Source organism: Rissa tridactyla, chromosome 14 (genome assembly GCF_028500815.1).
Source record: "Rissa tridactyla isolate bRisTri1 chromosome 14, bRisTri1.patW.cur.20221130, whole genome shotgun sequence".
Taxonomy (NCBI): Eukaryota; Metazoa; Chordata; class Aves; order Charadriiformes; family Laridae; genus Rissa; species Rissa tridactyla.
The window spans coordinates 14,383,298-14,400,118 of NC_071479.1; the positions used below are offsets into that span (position 1 = coordinate 14,383,298).

At 58.7% G+C, this 16,821-nt stretch overlaps 1 protein-coding gene across 1 annotated transcript; it reads right to left on the minus strand.

Annotated features, from left to right (window-relative positions):
- Nucleotides 1-9,535: 9,535 nt before the first annotated feature.
- Nucleotides 9,536-10,740, minus strand: LOC128917548 (adenylate cyclase type 10-like; the record flags this gene model as incomplete). The annotated part of the gene is made up of 4 exons (XM_054220800.1): nucleotides 9,536-9,717; nucleotides 9,808-9,884; nucleotides 10,476-10,597; nucleotides 10,711-10,740. Coding segments are annotated over 4 exons (411 nt in total), but the record flags the coding sequence as incomplete, so codon positions are not given.
- Between the last annotated feature and the right edge of the window lie 6,081 nt (nucleotides 10,741-16,821).

The window sequence follows — 16,821 nt, forward strand, 5'->3', positions numbered from 1 at the left end:
TGTCCTGCCCAGAGCCAGCTGACTGAGAGGACTCCGTGCACGGTGGGCACTGGCGAGCGAGGCAACTCACCATGTAGCTGTTGGAGACGTGCAGGTAGGCAGCAGCACACTCCAGAAGGTAGTAAAAGGCTCGGTCGGCATCGCCCATTGCCACGTAGTGGCGAGCCAAAGGCACAAGCACCGATTCCACGATGGCTCGGCATTCACACCAGTGTGTGCCGTTGTGCTGCCTGTCGGTCTCGTCGGGCAGCTCAGTTGTCTCTTCGCCCTCTGGCAGAAGCCGCTCCGCCACACTAGTCAGAGCACCGTTCCCAGGGGAAGAAGAGAGCAAAGAATGCACAGGCATCACCTACACTGGTCTTTTGCCCCACAGAGAGGCCATCAAAAGCCCTTTGTTCAAAAGAGAGCGCGAGCCCACGGGCAGGCATGACTCCTACAGCTGCTTTGTAGCCAGGGAGAAGAAGACAAGCTGGGCTTTCTGTCACCTCCCCCAGGCAAACCACCCGGCTCCCTTGTGGTGGCTTTTTGCCTGCAGATCTTGTAGCGCTCCTCTCGAGGAACTGGAAAGCAAGGCCTGCTCCAGGGTAGTGTGACCATCACTAGGAGCCCACGGGCTTCCTCCAGCACTGTCTCACCTCCGTGGCCATCTCTTCCCCGCTCCCACCTCACAGAAAGCCTCTTCCTTAAGCTAGAGTCACAACCGGCAGGCAAATGCCAGCGCTTCCTTGGTCTCCTCTGGAGACCCCTGAGGCCCCTGCCTTTACAGAGAATCAAACCCTTGTCTGCTCACCCAGTTTCCTCCTCCATGAAAGCCTGCTGCTCTGCGGCATCTGCAAAGAAAACAGGGGGTTAGACACCTCCTCGCCTGCCCCAGGGGAAGAGCTGCTCTCGCTCTCCCACTGGGCTTCAAGGACCCTTGCGAGGGTGCCGACACGCTGAGCAAAGTCTGCGGTGGTTGTCCTCAGCTCCTGGGCTCGTCCCCGGCAGACCTCCTCCCAGCCGATCCCCAGCATACACCCCTGGGCTCCTGGAGGGCCCGGGCTGTGGAGCACGGTGCACAGCGTACCCCCAGTGGCGTGGGTCCTATCCTGCTTCAGCTCTTCTCCAGCCAGCACCAAGGCCTCCCAGCTGCATGAGTCGCCTCCGTCGGCAGGGTCCCGACAGCTGCCTCCGTCCTGGCTGCTGGTGACGGCGAAGTGGTGGAAGGCGACAAACTCCCCTTGGCCGCAGCTCCTGCATTTGTGCGCGTGCTGCTCCAGGAAGGCGGCACACTTGCCGTGCAAGGCGACTCGCTGCCTCTCGGGCCACAGCTCGTACGCAGCCTTCTGCAGCAGCGGGACGCAGAAGGCCAAGACGCCAGGCTGCTGCTCCTCGGTCCTCGTGCTGGGAGAGGGCCTCTGCACACCTGCAAGGCAAAGGGCCTTGGCATCAGCCCCAGCTCAGGGCCGTCGCAGCCGGGGCACGAGAGTCATGCCTTGGCGTGCACCCTTGCCAGCCAACCAGCACTGCTGCACACCGAGCCTTGCAGCACGGGGCAAAAGGGCCCAGCTTGCCTTGCTGACGCTAGCCCAGCCCCGCGGACACAGCGCTCAGCTGCGCTCCAGGCAGGAGCTGGGCATGTCACCACCAGCCCAAGCAAGCCCCGTCCAGCACTTTCTCCCTGCTCTTGGCAAGGCAGTCCCCAGCCTCCTGAGCTTCCTCCTGCGCCACAGGGGAGTCAAAGCTGAATAAAAGCCCGTCAAGGGCCCCGGGGCAACCTGGAGAGCATCTTTGATCAGGTGGCTGGGAGAGGATGTCAGGGACTCCACACGCCCTCCCGTGCCTGCGCTACGAGCAGCACTCGGGATGGCACTTGGTGGGAACCTCCCTCCAGCGCAAAGCTAGCGGGCTTTGAGACTGACCCGTAAGGTCTTTGAACAACCCATCGCAAAGAGCCGTGCCTGCCTGAGCCCCAGCCACCCCTCACGGCAGGGGAAGCGCACCATGCCCTGGGGAGCCCTGCCGGGACACAGCTGGGAGCTCCCTTGTCCACCTGCCCGCTACCACTTACTGCTCTCCACCTGCGAAGAGGTGGCTGGCCCCTCGGTAGGATCTTGCACATCTTCTGGCACCTCTGTGTTTTTCAGCCACCTCAGGATGTTGTCGCTCACCAGCTCGTCCAAGGAGGAATTCATATGGGTCCTGAGGCCAGTGGGAAGGATGTGCAACAGGAGCTGGGTGGTAAACACCGGCCCGATGATGGCTGCAAACTTCACAACCATCCGCGTGAGCGGCTGCATCCGATCCAGCTGAGTCAGCGCAATCTCTGTCAAGAAGAAACAACACGTCTCTCTTGCCTCTTCCCCATGCTGAGGCTGGAGAGGCTGGAAAGTTTCAACCCATGAGATGGGGTAGACTTTGGCCTCCTCTGCTTGCGGCTGCACCTACTGGGCAATCGCAACCCAGGGTAGGCATCTTCAAACTGGCTCCGCTCCTGATGGAATCGCAGGCCATGAGGCCTGGGGAAAAGCCAGATGCTCAAACAAATGCTCCCCCACCGAGGGCAGGGAGGGCAGGACCCAGCAGGTATGCGCATCCCATGATGTGCCCTACCAGATCTGGAGTAGGCTTTTGCCCAACAGCGCACACAGAGAACTTTCCCCACATCACAGGTGGACACAGAGCTCCCCACAACGCTTGCCTTAACTTGGCCAGACAATACTATTCCTTTCTCTTGGTTTTCTTTTTTTTTTTTTTTTGGACAAAGCCACTTCACAGCAGGAATACTTTAGCATGATGTTTCTTCACAATTCATAACAAATGTCTATGGCCAGAGAGGTTTGGTTTGGATTAAGTGCCTTGAGACCAGCATTAGCTGGGGAACTTAAAAAGAGAACAGCAACACAGATGCTGCGTCAAAGTTGGGACAGAGGCAAGTCAAAGCCTTTTCCCAGCAAAGTATTTGTTTTGGTGAGAAAAGGGAGCCATTTCAGTGTTGCACGGATAACCTTTTCTCTCCTACCTGCTGACGGAGAGCAGCCAGCAGGCTCACAGGAGGGGAAAGCGGCTGCCTGCAGCCCCAGGCCTGTTTCTGGTGGGACCGGAGCCCCCTTCCCAGCAGAGCCCCCACGCTGAGAGGGTGACTCTGCAGCACACGGATGCCCGGCCTCCCTCCAGCCCCTGCCCCGGGAAGGAGCCCCAGCACAGCCGACAGCCGGCAGAGCGGCGCTCGGCTCCTTACCTTTCAAGGGGATGGGCAGCGCGGTGTTCTCCAGGGTCACGCCTGGCCTGAGGAGGCAGACCCTCCCGTCATTCCCCGCCTCGGAGCTCCAGGTTGCTGCGAGGGATGAAGCCTCGGCTGCAGATGCTGGGCGGAGCAAGAGAGCACCGATAAGGCAGTTCGCAAAGCGACTCGCAGCTCGCGAGCGCTTCACGATTCACTTGGGATGGGACAAGTCGCCCCCGACATGGTCCAGTGCCTGCCCTGAATGTGGTGGTCATGAAGCAGAGCAAAACAGTTCCCACCAGTTCCCAGCCAGGGAAACTGCTGGTGCTAATGCAAGACGTGGCCTCAGTCCTGGCTCTTCCCAAGGCCGCGGCACTCTGGCTGGCATTGCTCTCTCGGATGGCATTACCACCGTTTTCTTCCGTTACCGGCACTCTTGTGGGGATTTATGGTTTGGCATTCAAGTTTCCTGGGCTCGTCCCTCACCTCAAGCTGGGGTTTGTTCTCAAGTGAGCTAGCCTTTGGCCAAGTTAAACTGCATGCCCACTGGAATGCCTAAGAAACACCACAAGCACATGTGCTTCGGAAGGATTTCCCCTGTGTTTTAGCCCCACAACCCCCGCCCCAAGAATGTAGGTCCCTCCGAGCCACCAGAACTCACTGCCCCTGCTTTGCCTGTCCCAACAGCAAGGCGCACAGGAGCCCGCACCTCCGCCAGACCAAGATCTGACTCTGCCCAGAGCCATGGGGGAACAACGGGGCAAGACTCTGCTGTGGAGAACACGCCACAGCAACTCGCTAGTCGCAGCCAAGGTGCTTACTGATCAGGCTCTCCCAGTTGTCCTTTGCTTTTCCAGACTGCCTCCGGGTGCAGAACTGGAGCATGTCGTTGGCACGAAGGCAGCGCAGCAGCTCCTCGCAGTAATATGGGATCCCTGAGCTGGTTCGGATCAGGAACCTGCACAGGAGCAGACCCGTCGGGGACCAGCACAAGGAAAGTAAGGTGAAACACAGTTCAGGTGGGCGGCCAGTCACTCAGGCATACCAGGGTAGCCAGCATCTTCATCACAGCTACACCTCACTTTGGAAAGGGATCGTCCTCCCACTGCCTTGGGATTTTGTGCCCCCTGAACCCTCCAGCCTTTGCCGAAGTCCACGGGAAAAGAATTGCGGACAATGCCCAAAGCGCAGAGCAGCGAGCCCTGCCTTTCTTCTCCTCAGGAGCCTGGAGAGGATGGACCTCTGCCCCGGGGAATCTCCCCCACAGCCCAGCCACCCAGACCAAGGCCTTTTCTGTTCACACCCAGACACAGCTGGGCTCAGGACTCTTCCTCCCTTCCTCCCTGTGCGGCAGCCAAGGCTGACACCTCCCAGGCTGGGTGTCTCGGGAGTTGCCCGCTCTCAGCGCACACCCACCAGGGTGAGGCATAACAAGCCACCCACGCCTGGCACTCGCTAGAGTCCGGGATGCTTCTAGCGGCCCTGCGCTCCCTTGCCTGGGGGGCTGATTCCCTACCACGGTCAGCAGAGGTTCAGGCCCTCAGGAAGAGCTCCCCTGCCTCCAACTTACCTCACCAGATCCCTGGGGATGCTGACCACTCCGAGGTCCTTGCAGACTTTCTGCATCACAACTGAAGCTTTCAGCTTGTCCAGATGAAGATAAGTGATTTTCTGGGACGTGGCGTTGTCTGCTGCGGCTTTGCGAAAGCTCTCTGTTATCTCGTAGCCTGGGGCTAAGCTCATGACCATGAAGAGGGAGACCTTTTGGAGCACGGGTGACATGATGAACCAGGAGTCAGGGTCGATGAAATGGGCATTGTCGATGACAAATATGCCAAAATCTCCTGTAAGGGTCTGAAAAAAAGCAGGTTGCTCTGAGGGGAATCCAGTGGATTCTCAGCTGTCTTGCAGGGGACGAGATTTAGCCTCCGGCTCTTGAGAGGATGCTCTGAAGTCTCTCCCCAGCCACTTTCCCGCTCGGAAGCTTACTGACTCTTTGAGACTGGAGGGTCATACCTAACATCACTTGCCCTGCAGAAGGAGGGAGCTCGGGCAAGGGAACCCAGAAGACATTGTTCCTCCTCCAGGGCACACTTTACGGGAGGAAAGTCCTCGGGTGTGTTTGTGGGGCTGCGGGGGGAAGTGGGGGGGCGAGGGCTTTCTCGGGCTCTGACGGGCCATGACCCAGGTGCGCAGTCATCCCGCCTGCTCACACCTCAGTGGTACAGAGCCCGCAGACGGCAGGGTTTTTCCTTCTCTGACCCAGGGGGAAGGAAGGAGAAATGCTCACCTTCTCCAGCACTTTCACCCGAGTCGAGTGCAATTCCAGTCTTCTTTGAGTTTCATCCATCTCGCGAACATTGTCCGAAATGGGGAACTGGCCAGAAAAGCAGAGTCAGGGAGAAACACGGCTCCGGGGCTCGGCACACCTACCCAGCACGCAAGACCGCAGAGCCCACCGTCTCTGACAGCCTCAGCACCTCACCTCTGCCCAGCACAGGGGCAGGGAGCCGCAGCGGGGACTCCACCCAGAGCCTAAAGCAAAGGCCCTCTGCTGAGGGTCTCTGCAGAGCTGGGGCTTGGGCTGAGCCGGTTCTCTGGCTGTGGGAATCGTGGGCTGGCTGGGGCAGACCCCTCGCACAGCGGTGACCTCGGCACGAGGTCAGGAACAGCCTCTCTCCAGTGCCACTTCCAGGGTGCCGAACAAGGCACCGGGCACTGCGGATGCGGCGCAGGACACCAGCCCCACAGACAGGGAGCCCCCCGGGCCCAGGCATGGCAAATGCACACTGTGACCCCCGCAATGCCCACCCCGGAGCTAAGGCACTCCCAGCAGCGTGCCCACTCAAGGTCAGACCCAGACAAGCTCAGGAGAAGGCCTTCTCAACGTCCACAGGGGCCTCTGGCTCTCACCTTGACACCGAAAATGTCATTGAGGAGGCAGTAGCTGCTCTCTTCGATTGTCCCTTGCAGCTTTGTCTTCAGCACGCGCTGCCTGTCGCCGCGCGATTCACAGTCCTGGAGGCCCAGGGCCCTGGCCATCAGCATGCGGATGGCAGAGAAGGGCTGCCTCATGTCGATCTCCAGCAGTTCCAGGGCAACCACCCTGCGGTGCAAAAGCAAAAGGCACTGAGATTCCCCACAGCCCCAGCCTTCTAAGACAAGAGGGGCGGAGGTGCCCTTTGGGGGGAGCTCTTCAGCCCCCCATCTCCAAGCGCTTCCCACAGAAGGCCAAGCCTTTCCCTCCTCGTACGAGAAAGGGCACAGAGGGGCAGTTGCTGCCAAGCCAGCGGGAGAGCCGGGTCCAGAGCCTGTGTCTCTGCAGCGCCGGCCTAGGTCTCCCTACGTGCCCCCTGCAGAGGAACTCACGGGGCTGAGAGGCAAGAACGGAGCAAGTGGTGGGTTTGCCTTTGGGCTCCAGACCTTATCGGTCTGCCTGCCAGAGCACAGGCCCCTGTGCTCCTCCTGGGAAACACGCCGAGGGCGAGCAGGGCTTCTGAGACAGGCAGCCCTGCTGTCTCTGGGGTCTGGAGTGGGATGAAAAGCACTGAGCTTGGGCTCTTTCCTTCTATCTGCGCCTGACCCAGGGGGGAAGGAGGAAAGGCCGTGGCTCCAGAAGCCACCTCCAACTCCCCAAAGAGGCAGAGGCGGGAGCGGAGCACGCAGGTGCTCCCAGGCAGTGTCTCCAGGAGGCTCTGTCGGGAGGCTGCAGTCCAAGGGCCAGGTACCCTGGCAGAGGGGCTGGAGCGTTTCGCGGCTGTCAGGGGATGGGCAGGGGCAGCGTCGCAAAGCTACAGGTGGAAAACCTGTACCTGTGGCCAGCATCCTGGCCTAGAGAGGCCAGTTCAGCAAGTAAGTGGCTCTTTCCACAGCCCATCGTGCCCTCAACCGCCAGGATGTTCCTTTGGCCTGAATCCCTATAGGCGTTCAAGCAGCTGACAAAGAGGTCAGTCTCCTGCTTCCGACCTGCGAAGACAAACCAGAGAACGAGCTGCTGGGGGCGTGCTGAAAAGCAAAGAGCCGTCCCTTTTGCGGGCACCCTCCACCGCAGCTTCCCTCCCCGCTACCACATCGGCCAGCCTGCCGGCACCCAGGCCTCCTTCCCACCTCCTCGTCCACGCTTGGGCACCTCTGCCTTCCTCAGAGCAGTCACGGGGCCACCTGCTTGCCTGCCCCACAGCGCAGCCCCCTCGCCCTCTCCCCTATCCCACAGGCACGGAGATTCTGCCGGCCCCATGCGACTCCCCGCAGCGATCCAGCACGAGACTGTAAGGGATGACTGCAGCCGGTTCAGGCAGCTGCGTCCCAAACAGACTCAAAGCATCTCCTCGCTGTGCCGTGAGCTGCACAGCACCTCCCAGTAGCTAAGGCAGCGTCGCCAGTCCCGTTCTGGTTTGGTCCGGGCTAGAGTTAATTTTATTCAGCAATAGCCTGTACAGGTCTATGTTTTGTATTTGTGACCAAACATCGCTGTTGATAACACAACCAGGTTTTAGTTATGGCTGAAGAGCGCCTGCGCAGCGTCGAGGCCTTTTCCATTGCTCACGCTGCCCCGCTGGCGAACAGTCTGGGGGTGCACAAGAAGCTGGGAGGCGGCACAGCCGCCACAGCCGCCACAGCTGACCCCAACTGCCCAAAGGCCTATTCCAGACCATACAACGCCGTGCTCAGCAAGAAAATCCGGCGGAAAGGAGGAAGGGGGGACATTCGGAGTGATGGCATTTGTCTTCCCAAGTCACCGTCACACGTGATGAAACCTTGCTTTCCTCGAAATGGCAAGACGCCTGCCCGCCCATGGGAAGCGGTGAACGAATGCCTGATTTTGCTTTGGGCGTGTGTGCAGCTTTTGCTTTCCCTATTAAGCTGTCTGTATCTCAGCGCACCAGTGCTCTCACTTTAACCCTTCCGACTCTCTTCCCCATCCCACTGTGGGGAGCGAGTGGCTCTGTGGGGCTGAGCTGCCAAGCGGGGTTAACCCACAACAGGGCCCAAAACATTCGGCAAGACCCCGAGTGAATACAGGCATCCCCTGCCTCCTGACATTTCCGTGTCTTCGCCCAGATGCTGCCAAGAAAGCAGCTCTGAGGAGTAGAAGGAGGAGAACCCACCGTCAAAACTCTCCATCGATTTGGCAGAAGGAAATCTCTTTCCTGACCCCAAAGACAGGGATCAGTTTAGCCCCCAGGCTGTGAGCAGCTCCACAGTTGAAAGCAACCTTCCTACCAGCTCTGGAAGACAGCAGGGAGCAGCAGGCGCCCCACCTCGTTTTCCACCCAAAGATATCAAGCAAGCAGAGACCAAGACAGGCGGCGCTTTCTTAGGGCTGCTGCAGGCAACACCATCCCTGGTAAAAGCCTCTCCCTTCCCAGCAAGGCACTAAAAGTTACCAAGGGGAAGAACCTGGGCTTCAGAAGAGCAAGGCGTTCTCCACCTACCCAGCAAGGGGACGTACTCCGACCTCTTCTTGGTAAGACCCACGCCAAAGATGCTAGAAGCAGGGGAAAAGACAACACAAGTCAATGAGATGGTGAGAAGCCAAGGGGACCTAGAGAAGCAGCCTGGCGTGGTAGGGAAGGAGGTGCTCCTCGGGTACCGGCTTTTCTCTGGAGCAGGCTGTTATCCCCTGCACGCTTTCCCAGCCAAAGTTCAAGCTGACACGCTACGACAGCTTCAAGCGTAAAGAAGCCCAGCGGCCACGGTGGGACAGAAGAACATATCAAGAGTCCATCCCCAGAGGCCAAACCCAGAGAAACAGGAGAAGACACGTGAAAGAAGCCAGGGCGTGCTGTTGGCTGGGAGACAGCTTTACCACTTTGGCCAAGAACACCAAGCGTCTTTGAAAGGGGGACTTGTGTCCCTGAAGGGCTTGGGACGCCAAGCACCTGGCACCTTTGGCTCAAGTCTTCCCGCAGTCTCAAAGAGACGGCAGTGGTAACCTTCAAACCGTCCTCTAAAGGGAAGGTGAAATCCTGGCCCAGAAGAGCTGAGATTTCTGCAGGAAGACCTGAGGAAGAGTGTCCCGATGGTCCACGTTTCCCCATGGGGACCAGACTGGCCCAAAGCTTCCTGCTCGGAGCAGCTGGGACAGAAAACTCCTTGGGTCAGCATTCCCAGGGCACGTGGTGGAGCAAGCACAGCACGGAAAGCACAGCCCAAAGCCCTTTAGACCCAGCCCACAAGGCCAGGTTGTGTCTACCAAGACAGACAAACCTTCCCCATGCCTGTGGTTTCACTCCTGCTCTCTCAGCAGCTGGAGACAGCAGGGGAGAGGGGCAAAAAGCCTGCCACGCCAGGGCTTCCGACCGTCTCGGAGGACACTCACCTCTCCTCGGTGACCCCCACGTATTGATAGACAGGGCCAGGCTGCCTGAGGCCTTTCATCTCTCTCTCAGGCAGCTCCTTGAAGTAGGAAGCGGGCAGCCGGGAGGCGGCGTAGGTCACTGCATCACAGGACACCAGCCCAGGGTAGTGCACCATCATCCGGGCAGCCAAGTTCACCTTCCGGCCAAGGACTGCCAGAGGGAGAGCACGCGTTAGAGAGAGAGAGCATGCGTCGGTGTGGCCCGTGCCACCAGCCCCGCGGCACCCTTCCAGGCCAATACCTGTGTATTCGTGTCTCAGCGGGTGGCCAGTGACTCCGCAGAACACCGTCCCTCTGGTAACTGCCACAGACATTGTCCTGGCACACAGAGAAACAGCAGGGCTTGAGCAGCGCCCCAGGCGCAGTCCTGCCCGCCTGGCTTCATCCCTTCCCACACCTCCCCTCGGTGCCAGCCTGGGCCACCGGCTGTGCTGCCCTGCCAGCGTGGGTCTCGGGGACGTGGAGAGCTCAGGGGTGCAACATCTGCAGGTTGCAAGGGACAAGGGGCAGGGGCAGAGCACGGGCAGGGCCACAGCCCTCTTGTGAGCAAAGAGAGAGGGAAGAAGGCGCCCGCCATGTCACCGCCTGGCGATGACAGCCACTTGGGATCAGGTGGCTGGGCCCCATCCCCGTTCATGGGGCAGTGGCCCAGAAGGGCCTGCCTCTGGCCGCAGCGGCCTCTGGCCCTCACGAGGGCTCTTTCCAGCACGGTGGCCAGCAGAGTGTGCTTGGAGGGACTCCGTCTGGCTGCCGTGGGCTGAGCCCAGGGGTTGCCTGCACCTCTCAGGGCACTGCCTCCTTCCTGCCAGGGACAAGGGAGAGCAAGCTAGAAGGCACATCTCTTTCTGGGAAGCCCCCTTGCGCCGTCCCAGGCAGCATGCACCCCGCCGACCCCCGCCACACACTCACTCTGTTTCCTTGAGCATGGTGGAGCACGAGTTGAAGATCTCCAGAGCACTCTGCAGGGCGTGAAGGCTCTCGCAGGGCAGCTTGTTTCCAGGGAGTCCCAGCACGCAGAGGAACGTGCAGCCCTGCCCAGGACAGATGTGGAACATGTTGCTACAGCGCCTAAGAGGGAGTCTCTCCCTCGCGCTCACTGCCCACCCTCTGGCGCTGGGGGAGGCCACCGTTCCCCCCCACTCACTTTATCACACAGGAGGACTTTGTTGATGTGGCCCTTGTGAGGAGAGAGGATTTCTAGCATCACCCTGCTGGCCTCCTTGAGGACGGTGCTGAGATGCTCCGAGCTGGTACCTGCAGCAAGCTGCAGCTGGACAAAGATGCAGGTGACTGGCCGTAGCTCAGAGAGGAGGTCCATGGGCAGTCCTGCATCGAGCTGGAAGACAAGAGCACGACGGCTTCACCAGCCTGCTCTCCCGGGCTCTTACTGCCCACACCAGTACCGAGGGAGAGCAGGCGTGCTGGCGATAGCGGGTAATAGCAGAGGAAGGGATAAATCCTCCTCTCAGTGCAAAAGGGCGGGCAGGCCGCCCAGCCTGCGGCAGGCAGACGCCGAGTCATAACACAAATGACAAAGGAGAGAAGGCTGCTCCGCTAACACGCCATCTGGGGACCGGTACGGACATGAGGGGAGACCCTCAGGGATGCTCCAGGGACTTCAGGGGAATCTCCCCTTTATCCCACCATCGTGTCCGCGGCACACCCAGAACCATAGCCACGGAAAAGACAGAGGGACAGGAGTCCTCCTCCTGCCACCCATGTCTCTCTGAGGACAACGCAGACAATGGTGCAGCACCGGTGCCCCTGGGCTCAGTTTCCCTGCGTTGTCATCGCAGGGCGCATTTTCTTTGATTGGTCTGTTCCCATAAGAGCTCCATCTCTGCAAGGCACCACTTCTTCTGCCCTCCGAAAATGCAGCCCCCAGCAGCGGTGGCCTTGCCGTACCTTCCCGAGAGCAGCGACTGGTATGTACTTCCTAAGCACATCCTCGGCGTTCAGGTCACTGGGCAAGAGAAGAGCAGGCCTCATGGCACCTGAGGAGAGAAAAGGCAGGTGGTCGCTGGGTGGACGGGACTACGAGCTGTTGCAAAGCAGGGCCTGGCCCTGGAACCGGGGGAGAAAGAGTCTTCTGCGCTTGCTCATGTTGCCACCTCCAGATGCTGAGGGCAGAGCTCTCCCCTGGAAGGAGGAGGCGGCAGCAGCCACCGCCCTGGGAGGCCCAACAGCCTGAGTGCTAACGGACAGAGGGAAGCGGGAGGAGGTGGTTCCTCTCTGGCCCCTGAAGCAGCAAAGCCCCACCTTTCGGGACAATCACAGAGCAAGGGGAAGTGGGCACTCACCTTCCCTTTTTGAGCGGTGTCTCACTGGGTCTTGTACGAGCTTGCGTAAGGCGTCTTGGCATTCGGACCAAGGCATCGGATCCATGCCCGTCACCTGAAGACACACAGAATGAAAGCACTGCCACTGGCCTCCCCAGGACACCCAGGGGACAGAGCCTGCCCTCCACCGTCACTGCCCAGAGAAGGGGAGAAGTAGCCCACCTGGCTGGATGGGACAGCAGTGCTTCCTCAGAAGCACCGGAGCTGGACAGCCATTCTCCAAGCATGCCTATCTCCAAGCAACCACAGCACGTGAGGTGCTGTAAGAAATACGGCCCGTATTTCCCAGGAAAGCACTAATTGCTCTCCTCTAACAACTTCTCCAGCAGCATCACGTTACCGCCACTTGAAAGGCTCCATCTCACTTCATTAAACATTCCAAGACTTGAGCTCCTGAAATGATTTCTCAGCCTTTGGCACCAGATTAATTAGTTAATGGTTTTCAGAGCGCCCCGGACACGAGCGCTTTTGAAGTGCTGTTATTGGCGAATCTAGAGCTGTCGACGCTAATAAAAAATGCACTTATTCCTCGCGTTACTCTACACTTCTCACTTTAGTATTAATAAAAACACCTGTTTTTATAACGCTTCTCTTGGAGGCCTTTGGTCCTCAAACGACTAAATAGCCGCACAAAAACAAGCACAAAACCTCTCATCAGCTTTTCTGCACTGGCAGCAAATTTGCCTTTTCTGCGGCTTTGACGGGGAAGATCTGTAGCGACCCGGAACTCACAAACATGTCTCGCCCCAGGCATGCGACTACCTGAGCAGTGAGCGGAATCAGCCATGCAGGGTTTTCTTGCCGTGCCGCAGAAGGTGACGCTGGGAAAAGAAGAGAGGAGAAATGAGCCTGTTTGTCACACCCAGCCAAGGGGGATGAGATGGGGGATCCCCACCTCACCTCTGCCCCTCAGGAGCGGGGCTGGGACAGATCCTCCGCGCAGAGAGAAGGGGCCTGGCGCGGATTTCATCTCCAGCCCTCTTCCTCAGCCCAAAGCCACACAACTCCCTCTCTTTCTCAGCCCCAAAACCAGCCACGCCAGCCCCTTTGCCAGCCCCAGCAGCACGAGTCCCACTCTCCGGGTCAGGCCACAAACCGGCTCCCCCTCTCTGCTTCCCCTCTCTGCTTCGCCCCCCTCTGCAGCCCCCCTGGGCGACGCTGAGGGACAGCAGACACCCCACAGCCCGGCACACCCAGGGCCCCACCGACACTTTGCGGGGAGCGCTGGCAAACTGCGGAGGGCCCGGCCCCGCGTCCCTCCGGGGCGGCACCAGCACGGCCCGAGCATCGCTTTCTTACCACCCTGACGGGCTCCATTTCTCCGCCATCGCCGGCACCGCACCCCAAACCCCCCAGGACCAAGGCACCCTGCGGGGAGCCGGGCCCAGACACCCCCCCTCCCACCCGTCAATGCCCCCCCTCAGCCCTCACAGCCCCACTCAGGGCCCTACCGGCCCCTCCACCACCCCTCGGGGCCGCCCACTCACCTTCACATGCTCCAGCTGCCTCACCACGTGCTCGCAGCGGCCCCGCGGGCCCAGCCCAACCAACCACCCGCCGGGCCCTGCTTTCCGCCCCGACCGCCCCGCTCCCATTTCCAGCCGGCCGCCATTTTCCCCCGGCCCGGCCCGCCCACGACGGGCGCCCATTGGCCACCGCTGCCCCATCGCCCGCCCCCTCCTTCTTGGGTTGCACCGCTCCATTGGCCCGCTGCCACTGTCAATCTCCACATTCGACCAATGGGAGCACAGCACAGCAGTCCAACCTTTTCCTTCCCTTCCCTCCCCTTTGCTTTCTCATTTTACTTCCCTTTTTCCTTCCCCTTTTGTTTCCCCTTCCCCTTTTCCTTCCCTTCTCCTTCCTTTCCAATGAGTCAAATCATGATGAGCCTGAAATGCCATGGATTTTTCATCTCCAAAACCACTTGCAAGGACACGCAGCACAAGGGTTACAAGTGGGAACAGGATTTTACTCTCTTTTGCTCAAAGCGGTTGCAGAGCAGATGCTTACAAGCACCATCGCAAAACAAGAGCTCTCACTCCAGAACAGCTGACGAGAGGCGCAGTCAGATGGGAGAAAACAGCCTTTTATTGTGGACGGACATGAGGTGCGGGAGCCCAGGAATGGCAGGGGTTCGGCTCCTGAAAGGAAATGGGCATCTACAGCGAGAGTCGGAAAGCACTGATGAACCCACAGAGGCAGGACTTGGTTGCCCTTTCTTTGGGAAACAGAGTGGACAAGGAGTAGTTTGTAGCCCAGAAGAGAGAGCTCTTGCGGGCATTGCCGAGGGGAGGGCTCTGGCACCGTATCCCCCATGGAAATGCCCTTAGAGGCCCCTGCGTGTGCAGAGGTGCTCAGTGCCCCTGTGCCACGCAGCAGGGCTCCATGGGGAGCCCCTGGGGAGCTGCCGTGGAGTTCTTCCCAAACCCTGCGCAGCACCGTCCCTTGCCCTCCCTTGCCAGCCCCTTGGACTGCCTTAGAGCAGTTTCCCCAGCTGGGAAAGATGGGTAGCGGAGCCTGGGACACACCTGGGCTTCTCCCTCCTCTTTTTCCGTCCCCATCTTTTGCGCTCTTCCTTCTTTCCTCTTCTTGCCAGCGTTCCCTCTCCTCATCCCAGGCCTCTTCTCTCTTCCTTTTGGGTTTTCAGTTTCCTGGAGGGAGCCTGCAAAGCTTTCCATCCCCCAGTGGGTTTAGATAGGTAAAGGCAGGATCAACTGGATTCATCACGTCTTGATGGAAGCAAAGCTGACTCCTTTAACCGTCTTTCCCGGGAAAGGCTCTTTAGTTCTTGTGCGCATCCTGGGGCATCTTCCGTGGTCTCTGGGGCAGTTGGAGGCAAAGCGGCGGGTGCCTAAAGCAGAAATGTTGGCGTTAGCAGGTGGCAAGGGACGCCCTACCTAAATCCAACAGAGCAAAAATATCAGGAAGAGGCAGAGCAGCTCCTTGAACTCATCGGGAACCTCCTCCTAGATGAGACGCCTTGTCCCAGGGTTTGTGGACCTGCCCTACCTTTGCCATTTCCCGTCCTCTCACCGCATCTACCCCTGCTGCTTTCTGGAGGACGAGCAGAGAGGGTGGTGCGTCCAGGAAGGCTTTGGCCTGGTGCTCTACATCACCTTCCCCAGCAGGGCCACGTTGCTCTTCCAAAGGCAAATCTGGAAAGCAAAAAGTCGTGTAGCCAAGTGACTTGTGGGAAGTGGACAACACCTAAAGCAAAACCCACCCAAAGCCCTCCACCAGCTTTCTGCTCTGGCTGTGAGAACCCTCAGTCCCTCCTCCTACCTCTGGATGTGTCCCTGGCTGCTGGCGACTCCTCAGCTGAGGGACTGGAAAGGCCAGACGTCTTGGCCCCAGTGGTTTTCTAAGAGGAACTCCACCAGCCCCTTCACCTGCACACGAGAGCCTTGCTTTCAGGGCAGGGGGCTGAAAAGTTGTGGAGCAGCCTTTCCCACTCCTCCCCCTTGCCTCCACGCAGAAGGCTGTGGCTGTGGGGCTGCTTTTGCAGGCAGCCAGCCCACCACCTTTTGCTCTTTTAAGCAAGTCCTGTGGTGACATGGTACCCCAGAGAGAATCGAGTCGGACAACGGGACTCATTTCCGAAACAGCCTCATAGACACCTGGGCCAAAGAGCATGGCATTGAGTGGGTATATCACATCCCCTGTCACACACCAGCCGCCGGGAAGCTAGAACGATACAATGGATCGTTAAAAACTACACTGAGAGCAATGGGTGGTGGGACTTTAAAACATTGGGATACACATCTAGCAAAAGCTACCTGGCTAGTTAACACCAGGGGATCTACCAATGGGGCTGGCCCTGCCCAATCAAAACTTCCACGTACCGTAGAAGGGGATAAAGTCCCCGTAGTGCACATGAAGAATACGCTAGGGAAGACAGTCTGGGTTAGTCCTGCCTCGGGCAAAGGCAAACCCATCCGTGGGATTGCTTTTGCCCAAGGACCTGGGTGCACTTGGTGCGTGATGTGGCAGCATGGGGAAGTCCGACGTATACCTCATGGGGATCTGATTTTGGGTGAGAATAGCCAATGAATCAAATTGTGTGCTGTTAATTGCTAAGTAACACTCTCACTGTATGTGCTCATTACTATAATTGCTATCAGTTGTACTATGAGTAAGGCACAGGGGTGATGGGATAAGAACTGACCTCAGCAGCTGGCGCCCAGCAACTTCCTCAAGATCTACGTCTTCAGCCCACGGATTGTGTGCATGAGCCACACCGGGTGCACCAGTCACAACCTCCGAAAATACAGCATGCAACAGACCAGCACCACCCAGCATCTCACCTGCCCTGAGAGACTGTTCTAACAGGTGGAGCCCAAAGCCATGGATTAAAAGAACTCAACGGACGCTTTGGAGGGATGGCCCATAAACTAAGGGCATTATATCCGCATGAATATACATGTGTATATATATATATATGACAGGGGAAAGTGGTGGCAATTCATTGGAACCTGTAAGATCCGGGCATGGCATAGATGGTATGGAATAAGGGGTGGATAATGTCCTGGTTCCGGCGGGGATAGGGTTAATTTTTCCTGGCATTCCATGCCATGTGAGCCATGCCCACCCTGAGCTGCTGGCGGAGGGGGCAGGAAGTCACCGTTTGGAGCAGGCTGGGGCGTCCCGGGTCCGGTCGGTGAGCGGCGGGGAGCGGCGGTTCCGTAATCGTGTTTGTATATTCCTCTGTCCGTGTGATTGTTGTTGTTTGCTTGTTCCCTTTGCCGTTCTGTTAAACTGCCTTTGTCTCAACCCAAGAGTCCTGTATTGGGAAGGCCCGAGCGAGCGGCACATGGTTCTTTGTTGCCGTCTGAGGCCAAACCACAACATTCAGGTTTCATCACTACTGTGTTATCCTGAAGAACACTTCTAGAACACTGTTAGTATCATATAACGGT